The sequence below is a fragment of the Choristoneura fumiferana genome, chromosome Z (genome assembly GCF_025370935.1).
Source record: "Choristoneura fumiferana chromosome Z, NRCan_CFum_1, whole genome shotgun sequence".
NCBI classification, from domain to species: Eukaryota; Metazoa; Arthropoda; class Insecta; order Lepidoptera; family Tortricidae; genus Choristoneura; species Choristoneura fumiferana.
The window spans coordinates 27,881,120-27,899,838 of record NC_133472.1 but is presented as its reverse complement, the minus strand read 5'-3'; the positions used below and the strand labels follow the sequence as shown (position 1 = coordinate 27,899,838).

General features: G+C 35.4%; 1 protein-coding gene across 1 annotated transcript in view; it reads left to right on the top strand.

Moving 5' to 3' along the window:
• Positions 1 to 3,105: 3,105 nt before the first annotated feature.
• The window catches only part of LOC141433179 (proton-coupled amino acid transporter-like protein pathetic), a 51,821-nt gene continuing 36,207 nt past the window's right edge, over positions 3,106 to 18,719 (top strand). The window contains exon 1 of the mRNA XM_074095098.1: positions 3,106 to 3,553. Coding sequence (XP_073951199.1) covers positions 3,494 to 3,553 — 60 coding nt within the window. The 5' untranslated portion in view covers positions 3,106 to 3,493. The remainder of the gene's footprint in view (positions 3,554 to 18,719) is intronic.

The following is an 18,719-nucleotide window of genomic DNA, read 5'->3' as shown; positions in this document are numbered from 1 at the left end:
GATTTTTTTTTAAAAATTCCACCCACCAGTTTAGATTTTAGAGGGGGGGGGGACGCTCGATTTTAATGAAAATTTGCACTTTCAAGTTGAATATTTCGCAAACATATCACTGTCACATATCTGAGCAAACCCCTTATGGTTTTAAAACACCAATCCAACGATACCCCACACTATAGGGTTGGATGAGAAAAGAAAATCACCCCCACTTTACGTCTATGGGAGGTACCCTAAAAAATTTTTTTTTGATAATTAAAATGAAAAGATTTATTCGGGACACACACATATAAATAATAGATACAGAACAAAAGCATAATAATAATAAAGTGAAATAAAATAAAATGAGATTACAAAATAATTACAAAAATAATTAAAAAAGAAAAAAAATATATACTTATATATATGCGCCCGAAATGGTCCCGCCTCAGCATAAAATGCGGACTCCTTTGGTGGAGCCAGCGCTGGTCCATTTTTAATTTATAATTGTATTATATTGTCGGCATAGTTTACATATCCGTGCAAAATTACAGCTTTCTAGCATTGATAGTCCCTGAGCAAAGCCGCGGACGGACAGACAGACAGACAGACAGACAGACATGGCGAAACTATAAGGGTTCCGTTTTTGCCATTTTGGCTCCGGAACCCTAAAAATGATAGGTACGTCCAGTCGCCCTTTGATCTTCAAAAGTCACCAGCTACCCCTAGGGTAAATTTTCGGTTACAAAATACGTCTCGATCACGTTCGCGTCAAAATCTCAATTTATATGGAAACACGAACAGCGCCTCTAGCGGAACGTTTGCGATGTTCGTGTTTCCATACAAATTAAGATTTTAACGCGAAACTCATGTTTGACAAATAAATTATCTTTATCTTTATCTTTATCTGAACGCGATCGAGACGTATTTTGTAACCGAAAACTTACGCTAAGGGCACAGTTCTATTTACGTACAGTACAGCCCCCAAGACTTGGTGAACTTGTATAAAACGTGACAAAGTAAAAAGAATTTGAATAATCAGTCAAGTGTTAGCGACTATAATAATGTGTATTAAGTATCAGTACATCTTCTTAGGTTTTTGTGCCACGAACGTTAAATAGTTCAATGACACTATTAAGCAAATAGGTACAAAGTATTTGTAACTGGACTGGGCATTAGGAGGATCTTGCGACGAATTTGTAAATGTTTGAGTATAAGCACAGATTCATTCCGACCGATGAACATGAAAGTATGAAACAGGGAAGCGAAATCTAGTTCGCGCCTAGAATAGATAATACTTAAGTATTACATTCGCGTCTAAGATTCTGTAGATACCTATAGACATTTTTTTTTTTTTTTAATGAAGTGGGGCGCCGTCTTCGTGAGAGAGGTCTTGATCCCCGCTCTGGATCGTTTCTGGTGCAAGGGTTGTCTATCGCGTTCAACGCGGCAACGCGGCGAGTGTATTGGGCTTGGGCACCTTTGCACCAGGTATGACGCGGGGCGGTTTATTTGACTAATTGTGATTGTATATTTGTTTTAATTTCAATATCTTGACATTGTTATTTCTTAAAGTAGCTTCATCTTTTGTTTTACAGTAAAAGTACAAATAAACATGAAGTAAACAAACAAAAACAAAAGAAAAAAAAAAGTCGGAAGAAGTTGAGTTGAAGTTGAACTTGAGGGTGAAGTTTGTCGGACAGTCGTGCGAGCAGAGCGGTGGCGCGTAGTGTGCGTGTTGCGGCAGCCGCCGAGTCGCGTGCTCCTGAGAGGAAGGGCTACGAAATAGCCCGAAACATGTCGAGCTAAACTCGGTTTAAGACGTAAGTTATCCATTATAATATCATTTAATATGAGTGAGTCTCACGGTAGTTTCATGTTCAAAAAGTAAACAAACCCTGACATAACCAAAACAAAACACACTTATTAAATTTTATAATCTAGTTATCAGGAAGAGATCCCTTCTACGGAATAAATTCGCCTTGGTACTACTTTTTGTTTACAATTGTTTTAAAATTGTTATGTTATATGTATACATGTACCTGCGAGTATACACATACCCATTCGACTGAGTGCATTCTGTCTACGCATGAGAATATAACAGTTTCTAAAATAATTTATTCTCGAACTGATAAACAAAATTTTTGTCTATTGTGATGACTACCGATGAAACTACCTATGCTACTTACTTACTAGTAGATGGGGAAATAGGCACACGGCTTATTTTTAACCCCCGACGCAAAAAGAGGGGTTATAAGTATGACCGCTATATTGTGTCTCTCTCTCTCTCTTTCAGTGTGTGTGTGTGTGTGTGTGTGTGTGTGTGTGTGTGTGTGTGTGTGTGTGTGTGTGTGTGTGTGTGTGTGTGTGTGTGTGTCTGTTCTGTCTGTCTGTCTGTATGTGGACCGATTTGAATGCGTTTACTTTTATTTGAATTTCTAATTCATGTAAGTAGGTACTTACGAATTTTCTAGGTTGTGAAATTATGTAAATGTATCATCGGGCAAAAGCGCTATGAAAGCTTATAATCTCCATGTTATGCTAGAATTTAATGCTTTTGTTGTCGTAATTTCACTAAGATTTTAGACAGTGTTTAGGGAACCGAATAACAAAACAACCCTGTAGGTAAATATTATGTAGGTATGGTGGACACGTGAGCACGTTATTAAGCGACGTATACTGATTGATGAGATGAGTGAGTAACTCTTTGCCATTAAAAAACAGCTTCATAGCTAAATACGTAAGTAAAGTACTCGTAACTCTTGGGTGTATCAAATTTGCAAATTTTACAGTTCACGATTTATTCACAGCTTTAGTTGACTACCGAGTGTGCGGTGTAACTTTCCAGGGAAATAAAAGGCTTAAAAGGACACAGTTTTATGAGTCCGTAGGGTGCTCTCGTATACACTACCCATTTGACTGAGTGCATTGCGTGATCAACATTGCATTGAGTGTTGCTAAGTGTGACGCGGTAGCTTAAATATACTACGTGCCTTCGATGCTAGCTGTTGGACATAGGCGTACTAAAACTGAAGACAAGGCTGTACAGAGCCACGTATAGCGCGTGTTGTTGTATAGGTATTGTAGGTAGGTAGGCAGCGGCGCGCTGACAGGCGGCGGCGGCGCCGCGGGCCTGGCGCTCCGCGCGGCTTGCGCTAGCGGAACTTGGCTCACTCCATTCGGCGCACTCGGTCGTACGGTGCGCCCCACCGTTCATTGCCGATCTGAACGCAACAGTGGCACGACGTCGCCGTCGCGCTTTTCTATAACTTTTTAATTTCCAGACACCTTTTTATTTCATTTCTAAACAAGTGAAAGTCTCGAATATTCGTTTCGAAATCTCGAGCAAAGTTATTCAAACTTAACGGCAAAACTGAAATCTCGAATTTTGATAAGCGCGAATTGATAAACACGGCTTTCCAGCTGTGAATTCTATACGAATCCTTGTACAGGAATTAATTATCAATTGTGAAATATTTAACGCAGTTTTTGAAAAGAAGTTGACAGGAAGGAACCGAAAATGTCGAAAAAACATCTCCACAACCAAGCAGCTATACCGTTAGCTCCAGCTGTGTTTAAGGTAAGCAAAAGTTGTACTTTTGTCATGCTCTACAACGATTGCGAATTTTCAGATAATATCTATTTGTGCTTTGTAATTTTTACAACCACAGGCACGTTCTTCGATTACTACTAAGTATATTTTTAAGCAAATACTAACGCTTTGCGATACACAGATTTCAAATGATTAAATAGATTTGAGCTGATTTTGTCTACTCAAGTATTAATATTTTTGGATTCTATTTTTTGAAACTATCTGAATAATGACTCAGTCGGAATAGTTAAGTTTATAGTAAGTAATAGTTTTAAAGGAAGGTATAATTTAAGTATGACAGGAAAGCCCCTCTTAAAGTAAATAGGAAGGTAAATTAGGGTCGTTTTTACATACGTAGGGTCATTTTTCTTTGACTAAAGCCAGGGCTTACCTTTCATTCAAATAGAAGTTACCTAAACATTTATTATCCTTAAAACTCTAGCCGAGGGTCGATGTCTAAGGTTTTTAGGGTTCCGTAGCCAAAATGGCAAAAACAGAACCCTTATCTGTCCGTCTGTCCGTCCGCGGCTTTGCTCAGGGACTATCAATGCTAGAAAGCTGTAATTTTGCACGAATATATATGTAAGCTATGCCGACCAAATGGTACAAGGGCCAATCAACTTTTTTACCCACACTAATCTGTCCGCGGCATTTTTTACACAATTGCAGATTTTTGTAAGTAAACATGTTTTTTCTGTAATTTAATAGATGGTATACATGAATACATGCCATCCAACGTATGTTCTACCTATTAAACCGTGTAATATCTTGTGGGAAGTACGATTTTTTGGCAACGCCTAAGACAATTTTGGTAACGCAGGAGACGCCCAAAGTGTCGGTAAAATAGTTGATTGGCCCAAAATCAAAAATTCAAAAAAAGTAGGTACCTCCCATAGACGTAGTGGGGCAATTTCTTTTCTCATCCAATCTTGTAGTTTAATCAATCGTTGGATAGATCTTTTAATTATTAATAATAATAATAATAATAAAATCTTTATTCAATAAGACAAAATTGCACAAGAGAGGAATGAACAGTTACAAAGAAAAAGACAACTTAGGTTTAACATAGCACAATTAAATAAGTTGAATCCTGACTCACAAACTAGGCAAGGCCCGTGTATTGCAAGTCAATTAGGGGGTTACTAAATCGATTTTCGATTCAATGATTTGTTTGCAAAATATTCAACTTTAAAGTGAAAATTTTCACTAAAACCGAGCGTCCCAAGCTAAAATCTAAACCGGTGGGTGGACAAAATTGAAAAATTTCGGTAGTAAATAGGTATATCAAACTTACAAGGAAAACTAAACGGTTAAGTTTTCTTGAGCCTAAAGTATGAAATATACCTACCTACTCGTAAACTTGGAATATTCCGTACAAAATACGAAATCCTTAGTAAAATATTACTTAATATTTTCGTAATGGCTACGGAACCCTATTTCGGGCGTGTCCGACACGCTCTTGGCCGGTTTTTTTTAAATAGTCCTTTGCTGGAAATGTACAGTACAATCAATGCTTAACTAACTATAAGAACTCCTACGTTTATTACGTAATAAAAAATCTTTGCTTATTTTCCATTTCAAAAGTATAAATAAATTTGTATTTCATGTCGCTGAAGTGACAAATTTAGCATAGGTAATCAGATCAGCGTTAAAATGGAGCAAACATACAGCTTAAGTTGCTTTTTGTTTAATCTTTGCAACGTGTTACTGTAACAATAGGCGATTTACGGAGCCGTAAAAAAAAGTTAAATGTTTACAGTATGTCCGCCACTCTACCCTACTCTATCACCCTTCCTACAAGATTAGACAGATATATATAATTTAAACTGACTACAATCTAGGTATGTAGATTATAACCTATACAATTTTGGCTTGAGCAAATATGAAAACATAGGTACTGTAAGTAAATAGTACCTACCCGTAATAAAGACTAGTCATTTTGGTATTCAGCAGGTTGTCATTTTCAACCTTATACTTATTATGTTAGTGGGTAGGTATAACACTGTTTTGCTTTCGGCAAGAAGATGTCATACTTTAAAGAAGGTCATAAATTGCCTATATTATGGAAACGGGGCTCGGTCCCGATCCATACCGTCGTGTCCGAAAGCCAAGTGCCATACCAATTATGCCCTAAACGCTCTTGACATATCGTTCAATAGTCATACAGATTATAAGCCATAATGTTTCTAATGTCCTAAGAGCCATAAGCCATAATATTACATTACCTAATGCTCAAAATACATAATTACTTTAGCCATAATATAACATGACCTAATGCCAAAATACCTAATTTGTTCTGTACTAATATTATAACACATAACATCTTATGTCCTAATGTAATGTTCGTCCAAATCATCATTTGCCATAACGCTTTTTTCTCTGAAACCGAATTTTTTAGGGTTGTTATAAAATAAACCTATCCTAACCTATACAGTTCTACAGAATGACCACTTCAAAATTTTTGAAATATATACGATTTCAGAAACAAAAATCGTTATGGCAAATGATGATTAGGACAAACATTACATTAGGACATACGATGTTATGGATCGCGAATGGCACCCGAACTGCGTCCTCAACGGAAGCAGACTGCTACCAGAAAAATAGGTTAGGTTAGGTTAGAACTGCGTCCCCAACAGAAACGAGCTGCTACCAGTAAAGCAGGTTAGGTTAGGTTATAACTGCGTCCCTAATGCAAGCAAACTGCTACCAGAAAAGTAGGTTAGGTTAGGTTAGAACTGCGTCCCCAACAGAAACGAACTGCTACCAGAAAAGTATATTTTATGACAAATAGTGTTTAGGGCAAACGTCGTTATGGCAGAGATCATTATGTCCAAAGTTATTAGGAAAAAACAATTAGGACAAAAAACATTAGGGATTCCAATATATACCCATGAATATGGCATTCACTATTAGGATATATAACTATTAGGACATATGAACATTAGTACTACAGACGATAGTGCACATAAGTATTAGGACATACAAAACTAGGGTAAAAAAAGTTATGGCACTTACATTATGACCAATGTCGTTATGGCAAAAGATCATTATGACCAAAGTTATTAGGGAACATACAATTAGGACAAAATATATTAGGGATTCCAATATAGACCCTATGGAAACGACATCAATACACAACATAGGACACGGTTACAGTAAATGCCATAGGTAATGTTTTCACAGTGGTCCACTTAACTTTAACTGGTTCAATGTAGGTACGAAACCGAAACGAAAGTCGACGCAAGTTTGCCAACAATTAAACTAGAGGTTGACTAAATGATTGATTGAAAATTAATTAACCACATATTTAATTATTGATCCAATCGGCATTTATTACAACATACATATTTAGGTTTAAAATTGATCAATATAGTAACATACTTAATCAAACAGATAGTCACAGTTAACACGTAAATTTTGTTATAATATACCTACTTGTTGTAAACTAAACACGTTTGTAAGTACTTTTACTATTACATAGGTAAGCATATTGCTAAATCATAAAGCTGATATGCACAGTAAAGCAATAAACAGCACTATAAGTACTTAAATTTATATTGGCAATTATCATGTCATATGATACGTACCTAACAACTTATTTTTTCCGAAAAAAATCTTTTTATCGACTGCGCCAGAGATGTTCTTGTTACAAACACAGCTAGTTAACATGCTAAGGTTTTTTTTTTATGTAAAAGTATTGATAAAACTCAATAAGCACAAACCGCATGCTATTTACGTATTTTGTTTACGATTTACAATAGACAATGAAGATTTAACTTTTAAGATGACCTCGGCCTGGTGTGATTGTATTTTAGAGACACTTGGTAACTAAACATTAAAAGTGCTTACTTCAAGTAATGCTTTTCTTATTTCAAACGATCAGGAAAGAATAATGTACAGGGCACTGGGTGGAGATGGCTCAAATCACAAGCGTGAATATTAACGGTGAAAATTGTTTTATTATCATTTTAGATTATTCATAGATGTTATTTCGGACACCGGCTCCCAGGATCAAGATTTTACTCACACTTCCGTTTCAAAATTGAAAAGATATCGAGCATTTCATGGTAGAGTTTTATATTAATTATTCATCACTTTTAATAATAGACTATTTTGGTGATCAATCATAAGCTTCTTAGTATAGTAATATATTATGTACAAAACCAACGTGGTTTTTTAATAGTACTGTGCGAGCACGACGCGTTGCAATGTCATGGTAATAACCTAATACGAGTATCCTTAAAATAATTTAATGTTTTATGATATATATGTAACAATAAATATTTGATCAAACGTTGCAGTTGGAATGCAACTAAAAAAACATGCAGTGAAACATAGAAACTTCTCATTTTTGTCTCAGTCTGTTAAAAAGGTAGAAAACAATATTGTGGTATGTCTATCTGAAGATTTTTAGATATAGGTATGTAGGTTAAGGTCAGTATTTTAACTCAAGAAAAATATTATACACAATCATTAGGTACGTAATTTAATAAGGTATTAAAGATCTCGTACCTTCTTATTCCTAAGCCCTGTTATGTACATAACAAGCAACAAATTTAAACATCAAAATACTTGTATCTTACCCCACTTATTTAAAAATATGTATTAAATTAATTCAAGCGTTATTAAAACAGAATAATAATCAAGGAGATAATTTTCAAGCAAAAAGCAAGCACAGCCAGTTTTTTTCGTGACCAGTAACAACGTAACACAGTACCAATATGATAATAAAATTGGCCATGTGCGAGTCGGACCCGCGCACGAAGGGTTCCATACCATTATCTATACGAAATTAGATGTTAGCAAAAAATTACAAAAAAATCACGTTTGTTGTATGGGAGCCCACCTTAAATTATTAATTATACTTCAATTTAATTATTTCTTTTTTTAATGAATATACAACTTAATATTTTGTGAATATTTTATGCGTCTACCTGTTGCCGTTATTAATATTGAGCAAAAACGGCAAAAAATTACGTTTGTTGTATGGGAGCCCCCCTTAAATATTTATTTTATTCTGTATTTTGTATTTGTTGTTATAGCAACACCTGTGAAATTTTCAACTGTCTAGCTATCACTGTTCACGAGATACAGTCTGGTGGCAGACAGACAGACATACGGACAGTGAAGTCTTAGTAACAGGATCGTTTTAACCTTTTGGGTACGGAACCCTAAAAATGAAAGTAACCTTGTTATGAAGCATCTTGATATCTGTATAATAGATAATACTGGTATTAAATCAGAAGCACTAATAGTTAAATAGGGTTCACTAATATGTTGCATAATCTCATAAATTTGTTTCTCATAACAACCTTGAGCAGAATCATATTTTTTTTCTCATATTATGATTTGTCATAATTTTGTAAAGCAGAATATTAACATCATAATATCGATGAGAATAATATTTATATGTTCGATATAAGGATAATAAAAAGCAGAATAAAATTTTACTAAACATTCCTTGCAATTGAATTAATTAGAAAGAACTAAATAAAGAAACAAAAAACATTTATGCACAACACAAGACACAACAATATTATTATGTTTCTTTACGGTTGTGAATCTGACACTGGCTCAATATAATGCTGAAACGTTAAAACACCCCAGCGTTGTTTTAATTGTAGTTCTATATTAACCTAACCTTTATTGGCAGTAGTAAGATTCTGGCGCTTCGCCGGCCGCTGCCGTGGCACGCTCACTTCGCTCGCTCGGATCGCGCGCTGTTGTGGTCGCAGTTCTAACCAAACCCAACCTACTATGTAGCTGCTGTTCTGTTCTGGCACTTTGCCTGCTGCTGTTACAGCAACAGCACGCTTACTTTGCTGGCCTTACTTTAATCTTAACCCATTATTATGGAAGCTGTTAGTTCCTTAAACTATGTCATTACGCCATGTTAAAGTCAGCGCTATTTAAAATTCCGTGAAAATACAATAGCCCAAACTAGTATTTTCTACGCCATTATGCCATGCAAAAATCGGCGATACTAATGTTCTGCTATTTCATATTCTGAGAAATGACTATTATTCGAACTGATAATTATGCAAAGTTATGATTATGCAAAAGACTCATTCGGCTAAAAAAAATTATGAGATACCTGTTATGCAAAGTGTATTTCGGAGAATCGATGTTATGCAAGATAAAGGGAACCCATTAAATAGGTACTTATTGATTAAAAAGTTAATGTTAAAAGGTGTATCATAATATAACAATAAGCATTAAATAATATATTATAAAACTATCCTAAACTTAAAATAGAAGTAGACTATTTGGAAATATAATTGGAATAATTACATCAAAAAGACATTGGTTTTAGTGTGACGTTCTTTAAGAACAGGGTAATTACGGTTATGGATAGGTACCTACTCGTATAGGTATGAAAATGTAGCCAATTTTTGTCGCACATTAATAGACTGCTAAAAAAAGCAATTGAGGACCTAGTTGTCTGTAATATAATATGTGTGTGGAGAGTTATTCCTAATCTAAAAAATGAAGCAAACTTTTTTATATTAATGTTCACTAATATTATTAAGTTTGTTATTATTACTTTGTACAGTCACCAGCACCAATATCTAATATATTTTTTGTGACAGGTCGTACAACAGAAAAAAATAATAAGGCTGAATGTCACATTGACTTGTAAGGGACAAATACTTGGGCGACCGAGCTTTGCTCGGGCTAACACTCAAAAACAAGCGTTTTCCCAAAGATAGACCAAGCAAGATCGATTTTTCATCCCAGAAAACCTCTACATATACCGAATTTCATCGAAAACTTTGGAGCCGTTTCCGAGATCCCCGAAATATATACATATATACAAGAATTGCTTGTTTTTATTATAGATATTATAGATAGATTAGATAGTCTTTAATGATTTGATTGTACAACTGACATTGAACCTTAAGGTGGTAAAAAAATTTCTTGGTCGACTTAAGTAATGAAACGAATTAGATTAAGCAAGTCATAGAAGGAAAAATCGGTTGTCTTAAACTACGTGTCGCGTCACCGTTCTTTACTCATTAACTGCATAATTAATGTTGGATAAATTACCACAATTTACCTTCCTCTAGCTACGATGTTCTATGACGTTGTTGAAACAATTGGGTCTTCTAACTTCGTAGCTTGTAACATTTGCTATACATCGTATTACTGACGTAAATAAAAACCAGCCAAGAGCGTGTCGGACACGCCCAAGATAGGGTTCCGTAGCCATTACCAAAAAAATCAAGTAATATTATGTGCGTTATAACACAACAATTAAAACACTTACTACAGTCTTAAAATCTATTACCAGAAAAAGAGCGTATCTTCACGGCACTTACAACCTTTTGTTGAGAAGTGCAGTTTTTCGGCAATAACTCAAAAAAGGTATAATATCCGATCATGTTGAAACCAATTTTCGTTGAAAGTATTTATTAAGCGTTACCTTTTCATATTTTTTGGACAAACGGTTTACAAGATAGAGGGGGGGACACAATTTTTGCTACTTTGGGAGTGATTATTTCCGGAAATCTTCACTTAATCAAAAAAGTTTTTGAGAAACCTTACTATCTTTTCAAAAGAGCTGTCGAACTATGTGCCACACGTTGAAACGAGTTAAAAATTTTTTTTTACAATTCCTGGTAAGTACGTGTATGGAGTGCCCCCTCTATAAATATTTATTTTTGTAATTTAACTACAAAACTAAATAGCGGCTTTGACAAGACATCTGTACTCCAAATTTCATTGATATACATCTTGTAGTTTTCGAGTAAAATGCCTGTGACATACGGACGGTCGGACAGACAGACGGACAGACAGACAGACAGACAGACGGACATGACGAAACTATAAGGGTTCCGTTTTTGCCATTTTGGCTCCGGAACCCTAAGAAACGTAGGTAGTTATAGTAAAAGAAACCATTTCAGGGTTTCGTATATCAGCTGGTAGAAACGAAAACCCCTATATACGATCACTTCGTTGTCCGTCCGTCTGTCTATCCGTTCGTCTATCACGACACTTTTTCAGGAACGCGTGGATCAAGCTAAATTTCATATCAAATACTCAGGTCTGCTACCCCTTGGAGCAGTGAAAAAATCAGACTTCTAAGTCAACACGATCAAAGAATACCTATAGTAGTTAAATAGTACATTGTTGTAGAGGCTCGAAAGTAAGCAATAGATGAACGAGGTAGTTAGATAATACGAGAATCTATTGCAATTTTGGCCGAGACTAAACATTGTGCTTTTCATGATCACTGCGAGGAAATAAAAGATATTTCCATATGAATTTCCGGGGAATCAAAACGCATAGGGCACTTCTACTTATCTTACTCGTAGAAACTTGAAATTCGCTATGAAGGTAGCTCTGGTAGCACAAGCAATAAGAAAAATCAGAATCTGATTTTTTATGTCTGTCTATGGGCACTGCGTACACTGGCTTATTTTGCACAGCAAAGTTAATTTCTTATAAGTAGCAAAGTTTTACCTTCATGTTAAAATAAATAATAAATGAACAATGTCATTCTTACATTGAATTAAATTAAATCACATCAAATTGCTAAAAAAATGAATAGGTCTATCACGTTTTATATATCTTACATCAATTAACTAATTTGTTTACTTTTAAGATACTTATATTGTTTGCTACCATAAATGAACTAAATGCAGAGATTTGTTACATGTAAAAAAACCAAAATTACTGTATTTTCAGAGGAATTCTTAGGTAATACTTGCGGCTGATTTTTTAATCACGCTTGTGAAGTGGTCACTAGGAAGTGATAAAAATGGTGTCAAATTTGAGTAAATATAAGAAGAGCAATTAGAAAATTACATTTTGAAATCGTCTTTTCAACTAGTCGTGTTCACTTCTCACCCCTCCTAAATAATTCAAAATAACGGATATTTCACCAGTTTATTGTCATAAATTCAAAACAAAATAAACTTAAAGACACAAGGCAGATGGTATCCATGAAACATCGAAATCATGTGAAAATAAATGATGACTATCGTAGCCGTGATTTAACGTCAATAAATTGATACCCAAGCGCGTAATAAGGTAGGTAGGTATAGTTTTCACGTGTCCATTCTTCGCTCGGAGTCGGGTGGCGCATTGTTCACGCGATACGTCGCAAGAATATGTTATTGTTCAGGTAACAGCTCTGCCATACAACTGCGCCTGAGGAAAATCTATTCGTAAACAAGGCACTTACTAAATACCCTGAAGAAATCAGTTCACGTGATTCCAATGAGCACCTGCAAAGGCAATAACGTTAATGCACCTTTTACTAAGCACCATTTTTTATTTTTTGTAAACAACGTTAGGCTGATTTTTTTTAATTTTGATACTAAACAAAAACCCCACCATGGCTTTTTTTGCACAGAGACGTCTGACTGAAAATGATCCGATGTTTCGGGAATAAGCGACTTTCCACCAAACTATAAATGTAATTACATGGTTAGATTCGTTAGTATATATTATGTCATCGTGTCTTCTTGCATAAAGGATAGTACCTATTTGACAGACCACGAAACATTTTTGTCCGGTTAGGCACCCAGCTAGCTTGCTTTATGCAACGAAATGGTACTTACTTAAGCTGTGGCAATGTAAGCATTAGTCTTTTTCGGATAACAAATCTCATGACGACCGGAGGGCCAAGTGGTTAGAAAACCTGACTACGAAGCTTGAGGTCCCGGGTTCGATTCCCGGCCGGGGCAGATATTTGTATGAATAAACGAATGTTTGTTCTCGGGTATATTTATCTATATAAGTATGTTTATCCGTTGCCTAGTATCCATAGTACAATCTTTGCTTAGTTTGGGACTAGGTCAATTGGTGTCAAGTATCCCATGATATTTATTTTATTTGTTTATTTATGAACAAAACCTAAAGCGTTACTACTTAAATTTATTTAATTTGTATTAAAACTATTTTACTGTGATTTAGATTTTGTCATCATCTACTTTTTAGAAAAAAAAACCGTGAATATAATGAACACACAAAATACAGGATAGAAATTAAGTTTTGCAATGCTATAAAATCTAAAGGTAATGATATAATATAATGCTGGTGGGTATTCGTTTTGGTAGGGTTTACTAAATTGCTGGCGTACAGGTAGGTCGGGTGAACCGAATGTTGCCAAACATGCCCTATAGCTACTGCGAAGTGCCAAATTCGAACTTCGTATCTTGCCGTCCCCCTGACACATATTTTATTTAATACGAGAGTGAGAGGGACAGTGCGATACGAACTCCGATTTTTGAATTTCGTAGTAGCCCCCCAGTATTGCACTAGTGCAGACTCGCTTTTCAACTGAAGCGCGACCAAAAATGCGCCATCTGCGCCGAGCGAGGTCGCGGGCGTGGTAGTGGTAGAGCTCTAGAGCGAAGCGGAGGCGGCCGCGACTCGCAACGCAACGCCACTCGCCATCGCCACGCTTACTCACCGGCTCACCGGCCAGTGGCCACCGACGCTCACCGCCACCGCGCGTTTGATTTACAATGCCAACTTCTGTCCGAGCTACAACCCATTCCATGCATGAATAATTGGGACGAAACGAGACTAGTTTCATAAATCTGATTAGGTTTATACATAAAGCGCGACTAATACACCATACACAATAACGCAACGTTAACTAACACATCAAACATTATTTTGTGTAAATTCTATCATTTCAATTGCTACTCGTATTCTAAAAAAATATGCCTAAAAGTAGAGTAATAGTCCACGAAAGACGAGTTTGTTTTGTTTGTCTGCCGAAAACCGAATCAGAAAGGTAACTTCGTGGAATCATAAAGCTTCGTGTTATCGTGTTAACGAACCGGTTTAGCAATGTGTACGCGGTTTTATTCGAGCCCGCGCTTGGCCGATGGAAATTTCCACTGTGTTCGGTTCGGGTCGGCGCGGGCGCGGCTCCCTCCCCGCCTGCCCCTCCCCTCCACGCGGAATACCATACTTTTGCTGCTCCCCGCTTCTCGCCAGATTCATAAGTATTCAAAAGGATTGGGACCCTTTCTTGAACCGGTCATTCCCAATGTAGCTTGTAATCGATGCAAATTCATGGAATACATGTTAAAAAAAAACTATGAATACACCGAATCTAAACTTGTATACTACATGCCAATATAAATAAGTAACGTTAAGCATTCGTCAAAAATTGCTTTCAATCGGTATTATTTAACACTGGAACCTAATAAAATTGTTTGAAAAATTCCGGGTCACATAACTAAACTTTACGAATGAATCGATTTGTATGGTTAGCTACTGGTTAACTCCAGTTGTATTTTTTGTTATGAAACGACTTTTGTGTTCCTGTGCCGTTGTCCACATTCCAGGTAACCCAAGAAAGCTTTTGAATTTCATAGAAATACGAATGCTGATGTTTTTATTTCAGTTCTAAAATGTTTCGCAATTCATTGTAATCATAGCGAATATGCCTTGGAAATATTTAAAATAAAGGCCTCGAATCGTTCTCGAGAAGCTTGTCACTTGAACGGTAGTCCTAGAGATTCTTAACAAAGTTGATTGGAAATTATGATGAAAACGAGTAAATAAATTGTGACTGAGATAGCCATTTCTCAGATATAAATAACTAACGCGCCCTTTTTGTACAAGTACTTATGTGTAAAAAATATTATATTTGTCGGTAGTCCTTGCTAGACCAAGAACACGTTAGGTACCTGTTTTATATCATATTTCGAACTCTACTTGTATATTTTGAAGGTACATATGTATATCAATTGCAATTTTTAATCGACTTGAAAAAGGAGGAGGTTATCAATTCGGTTGTATTTTTTTTGTTGTATTGTTTTTTAACCTCTTAACACTGACATTTATGAAACCAAAGTTCTTTTTTGTTTGAAAGAGTAAAGATTTTTCTAGAAGTTTGTTTGTTTTGTTCAATTATATTATACGTTGGCCCCAATTGAATCAAGTCATGATCATGAGCCTACATGGAATCTTCTAATAGGCTCTTCTCGAGCTTGTATAGAATTCTTAATTAGTACCAAAAAGGCAAGCCAATGTCTATTAAAAGTCTGTAATATTAAGTATAGAGTCGCTATTGACTATAGATTATTTTTAGTAGTCTGGGCGACTAAGTGTAGCTGTGTGGCTAAAACTTGAAAACACGCGTTTCCCACCCGAACCTATATAACAAATTTCATGGAATTTGATAGAGCTGTTTCCAAGATCCCAGAAACAGAAATATAGAATAATTTTGTTTAAAAATATTCGATATATGACTATTAAAAAAATATCTATAAATACTCAATGATTAAAGTAGGCATGTGCTAGGTTTAGATAACACGCTAACACGATAACGTCAAATACTACTATACTAATATAGTACCTACCTAGCTCCTTGGTGTTCTTGTAACTAAGGATTGAAATGATAGAAAATTCTAAACACTGTTTTAAAACATTATTAGGATTGCATGCGATGTGACAATTCATGATCGCGAAGCTTCGATCAACAATCGCGAAGAGTAGGCGCAGCGTGCAGCGTGGGTGGGGTGCGGGTGCTTACCTGCGCCTGCGCGTTACGCGGCTTTCACATGTATTGTGCTGACGTACATACTTGAAATACTAATGAAAGCCGGTCGAGCGCCGACTGCCGGACGACACTAAGATTTTTTAGGCGCCTATTTATTCTATTGTTTTCTATTGTTTTTTCTAATAGATCGATCGAGCTGCTTAAAAAAATATAAGTAAAAAACTTAAGGAGATGACCCGTTGTATGCGGTACTCGTAGAAGTGCACAGAATTGATACGGGAATTAAGTCATTTTTCGAATATGGAACGTCAACTTATCACAACATTACTACTATATACAGCAAGTCATCTTCTTTATGTTTATTATTATAATTACATATTTTAATTTATTCTTTACTTTACGTACTTAAATAAAGTCATCTTTTTTTAGTTTTCTGCCTATAGGTACACCTACAAATGCTATGAATTTACATGTATGATAAGGTGGGCTTTGAAATTTGTATTATAGAGTTTGGATAATCGAATCTTAGACAGTATCATAAATTTATTGACTGTAAAAAAGAAAAAAGCAGCATGTAAAAACATACATGCAAGCATCGATCCACTTAAACGTGCAATGGGAAAATCACAATATAATAATAGTTATTTTAAATACATACTAAAAAGTCAAACATACATCTATACATTCCTTTTGGTCATAAAAAACATTAAGTTTGTATAAGATCTTAAATGTGACTAAGTACATATAATATTTTACTTAAGTACTCTAAATAAAGTGAATGGTTTAATAACCCATTTTCTCTTGAATCTTGATGATAGCGCCAGCCCTTTCTCAGTCTTGTTCCATTTTGGTCCCTTTTTATCATTGTTGTATGAGAATAATGATAGTTTGTGTATTATTATTATCATGGCCGAAAAGCATCAAAGATTGACTTCATGCTCGCCTACGCTCACAAACTAATTTAAAAGAAATCAAATCGGGATTAATAAGAAAATCATTAAAATGTACACTACATGTTAGTGTTACTAAAGCAGCCTCTTTATGATCAGACAAAAAATCCATTCAAACTTATGGGTTTAGCCATCGATTAAGCCGTTCACGCAGCGTATAAGTTACTGATAAGATAAGGCATGGCGACCTTGGCGTTGGTTTGTTGGTTCATGCCCGGCACATTTACGATTGGTCCTTTATAAACTCACGAACTCTACAAATTTCAAGAGTACGGGACTGTGATTTGGATAATATAATATATGTTATTGTTCAACATAACTGACAAGATTTCATATTTCTAAGACTATAATTTCATTCGCTCTCTGTATTCTGTTTGGAAAGAGAAAGACGCTGATATTTTTAAAATTACGCTACAATTATTAATTCATTTATTAAATTTTTCTAAGATGTGCTTATTCTAAAAGGGCATAACTCCAAAACTACCACGCAATAGAACCATTAGTTTTGTCTAGTCTCTTAAAAAAAGATCACGTAAATCTGACGTAGACGTTGCATAGAGACGTTATCATAATTATGACAGCTCCTTTTTCTGGTGAAAAAGGCAAAGGAAACATATCTTTTCTGTGGTAGTGTTGGCAAATTCAGATATATTTTTTTAATTTTTTGTATTTTTTTTTAATATGGAGAAATAGATTATTATAATAAATATTTTCACATATTCAGGAGGCAAAACTCTTTCGATTCCTGTAGTAATTTACAGGTGTTAAAAAAATGAAATCTTGTCAATTATTTAAATATACAAAGATTTGATGTTTATGTTTATAAATATAGGTACATATGGTCCTTACAGTACGAGAACTGACACTTACTCGTACATGGACAATTTTTTCATTGGGTATTGCAAGTTATAAGATGATGAGGGACTACTATCATAAAAGTTGGCTCACATCAAATCTTGCAAGGTATGCTATGAACATGTATCAATACGGACAAGCAAAAATATCGGGGCATGCCCCGTGATCCGTGATAGGTTAGATTAGAGTATTTCATGACAGAACACCATCGAAAAGTGCCGCAGCCAGCCGCTCCCAGCCGCCCAGCCCGCGATAGGTAGTTATAGGTACAGTGACTATCACTAATGTTATCTATCACAGACTACTTGAAACTGACACTAACATACGGATTTCGATACTTTCAGATTTTTATCACTGATTATTTTGATTCAACAAAAATTCCCATAATTCTTATAACTAACTACTTACTAACAACTTTCGACTCCTATTGCCATTGATTTGTCATACATTTTTTTTTATTGAAACTATTTTAACTATAAGTTGTTAACGTTTACTCTTTAGCTGATTAAGTAAACCTTAGAATGCGTTATGATGACTATCATCATCCATCATTTAAATTTAGCTTGAGATAGAGGTGTTAACCTGATTTTCAGTAATCGTAGGCAATTTCCAACAACTGTAGATAATATTAAGACACGAGCAAAGCAAGAGTATAAGATGACACGAATTGTGAATTATTCATATTCCATATACAAGATTGCAATTCAGCATTCGTCTGTGTCCTTGCATAATGATGCAAGGACACGTAAACGTAGACAGCTAACAAAATTGTAAAAATAGTACATGTTGTTGAGACTGGATAGTAAACAATAGATGAACGAAGGCCCTCGATAATACGATTTCATCTATTGCACTTTTGGTCCAGACTAAACATTGT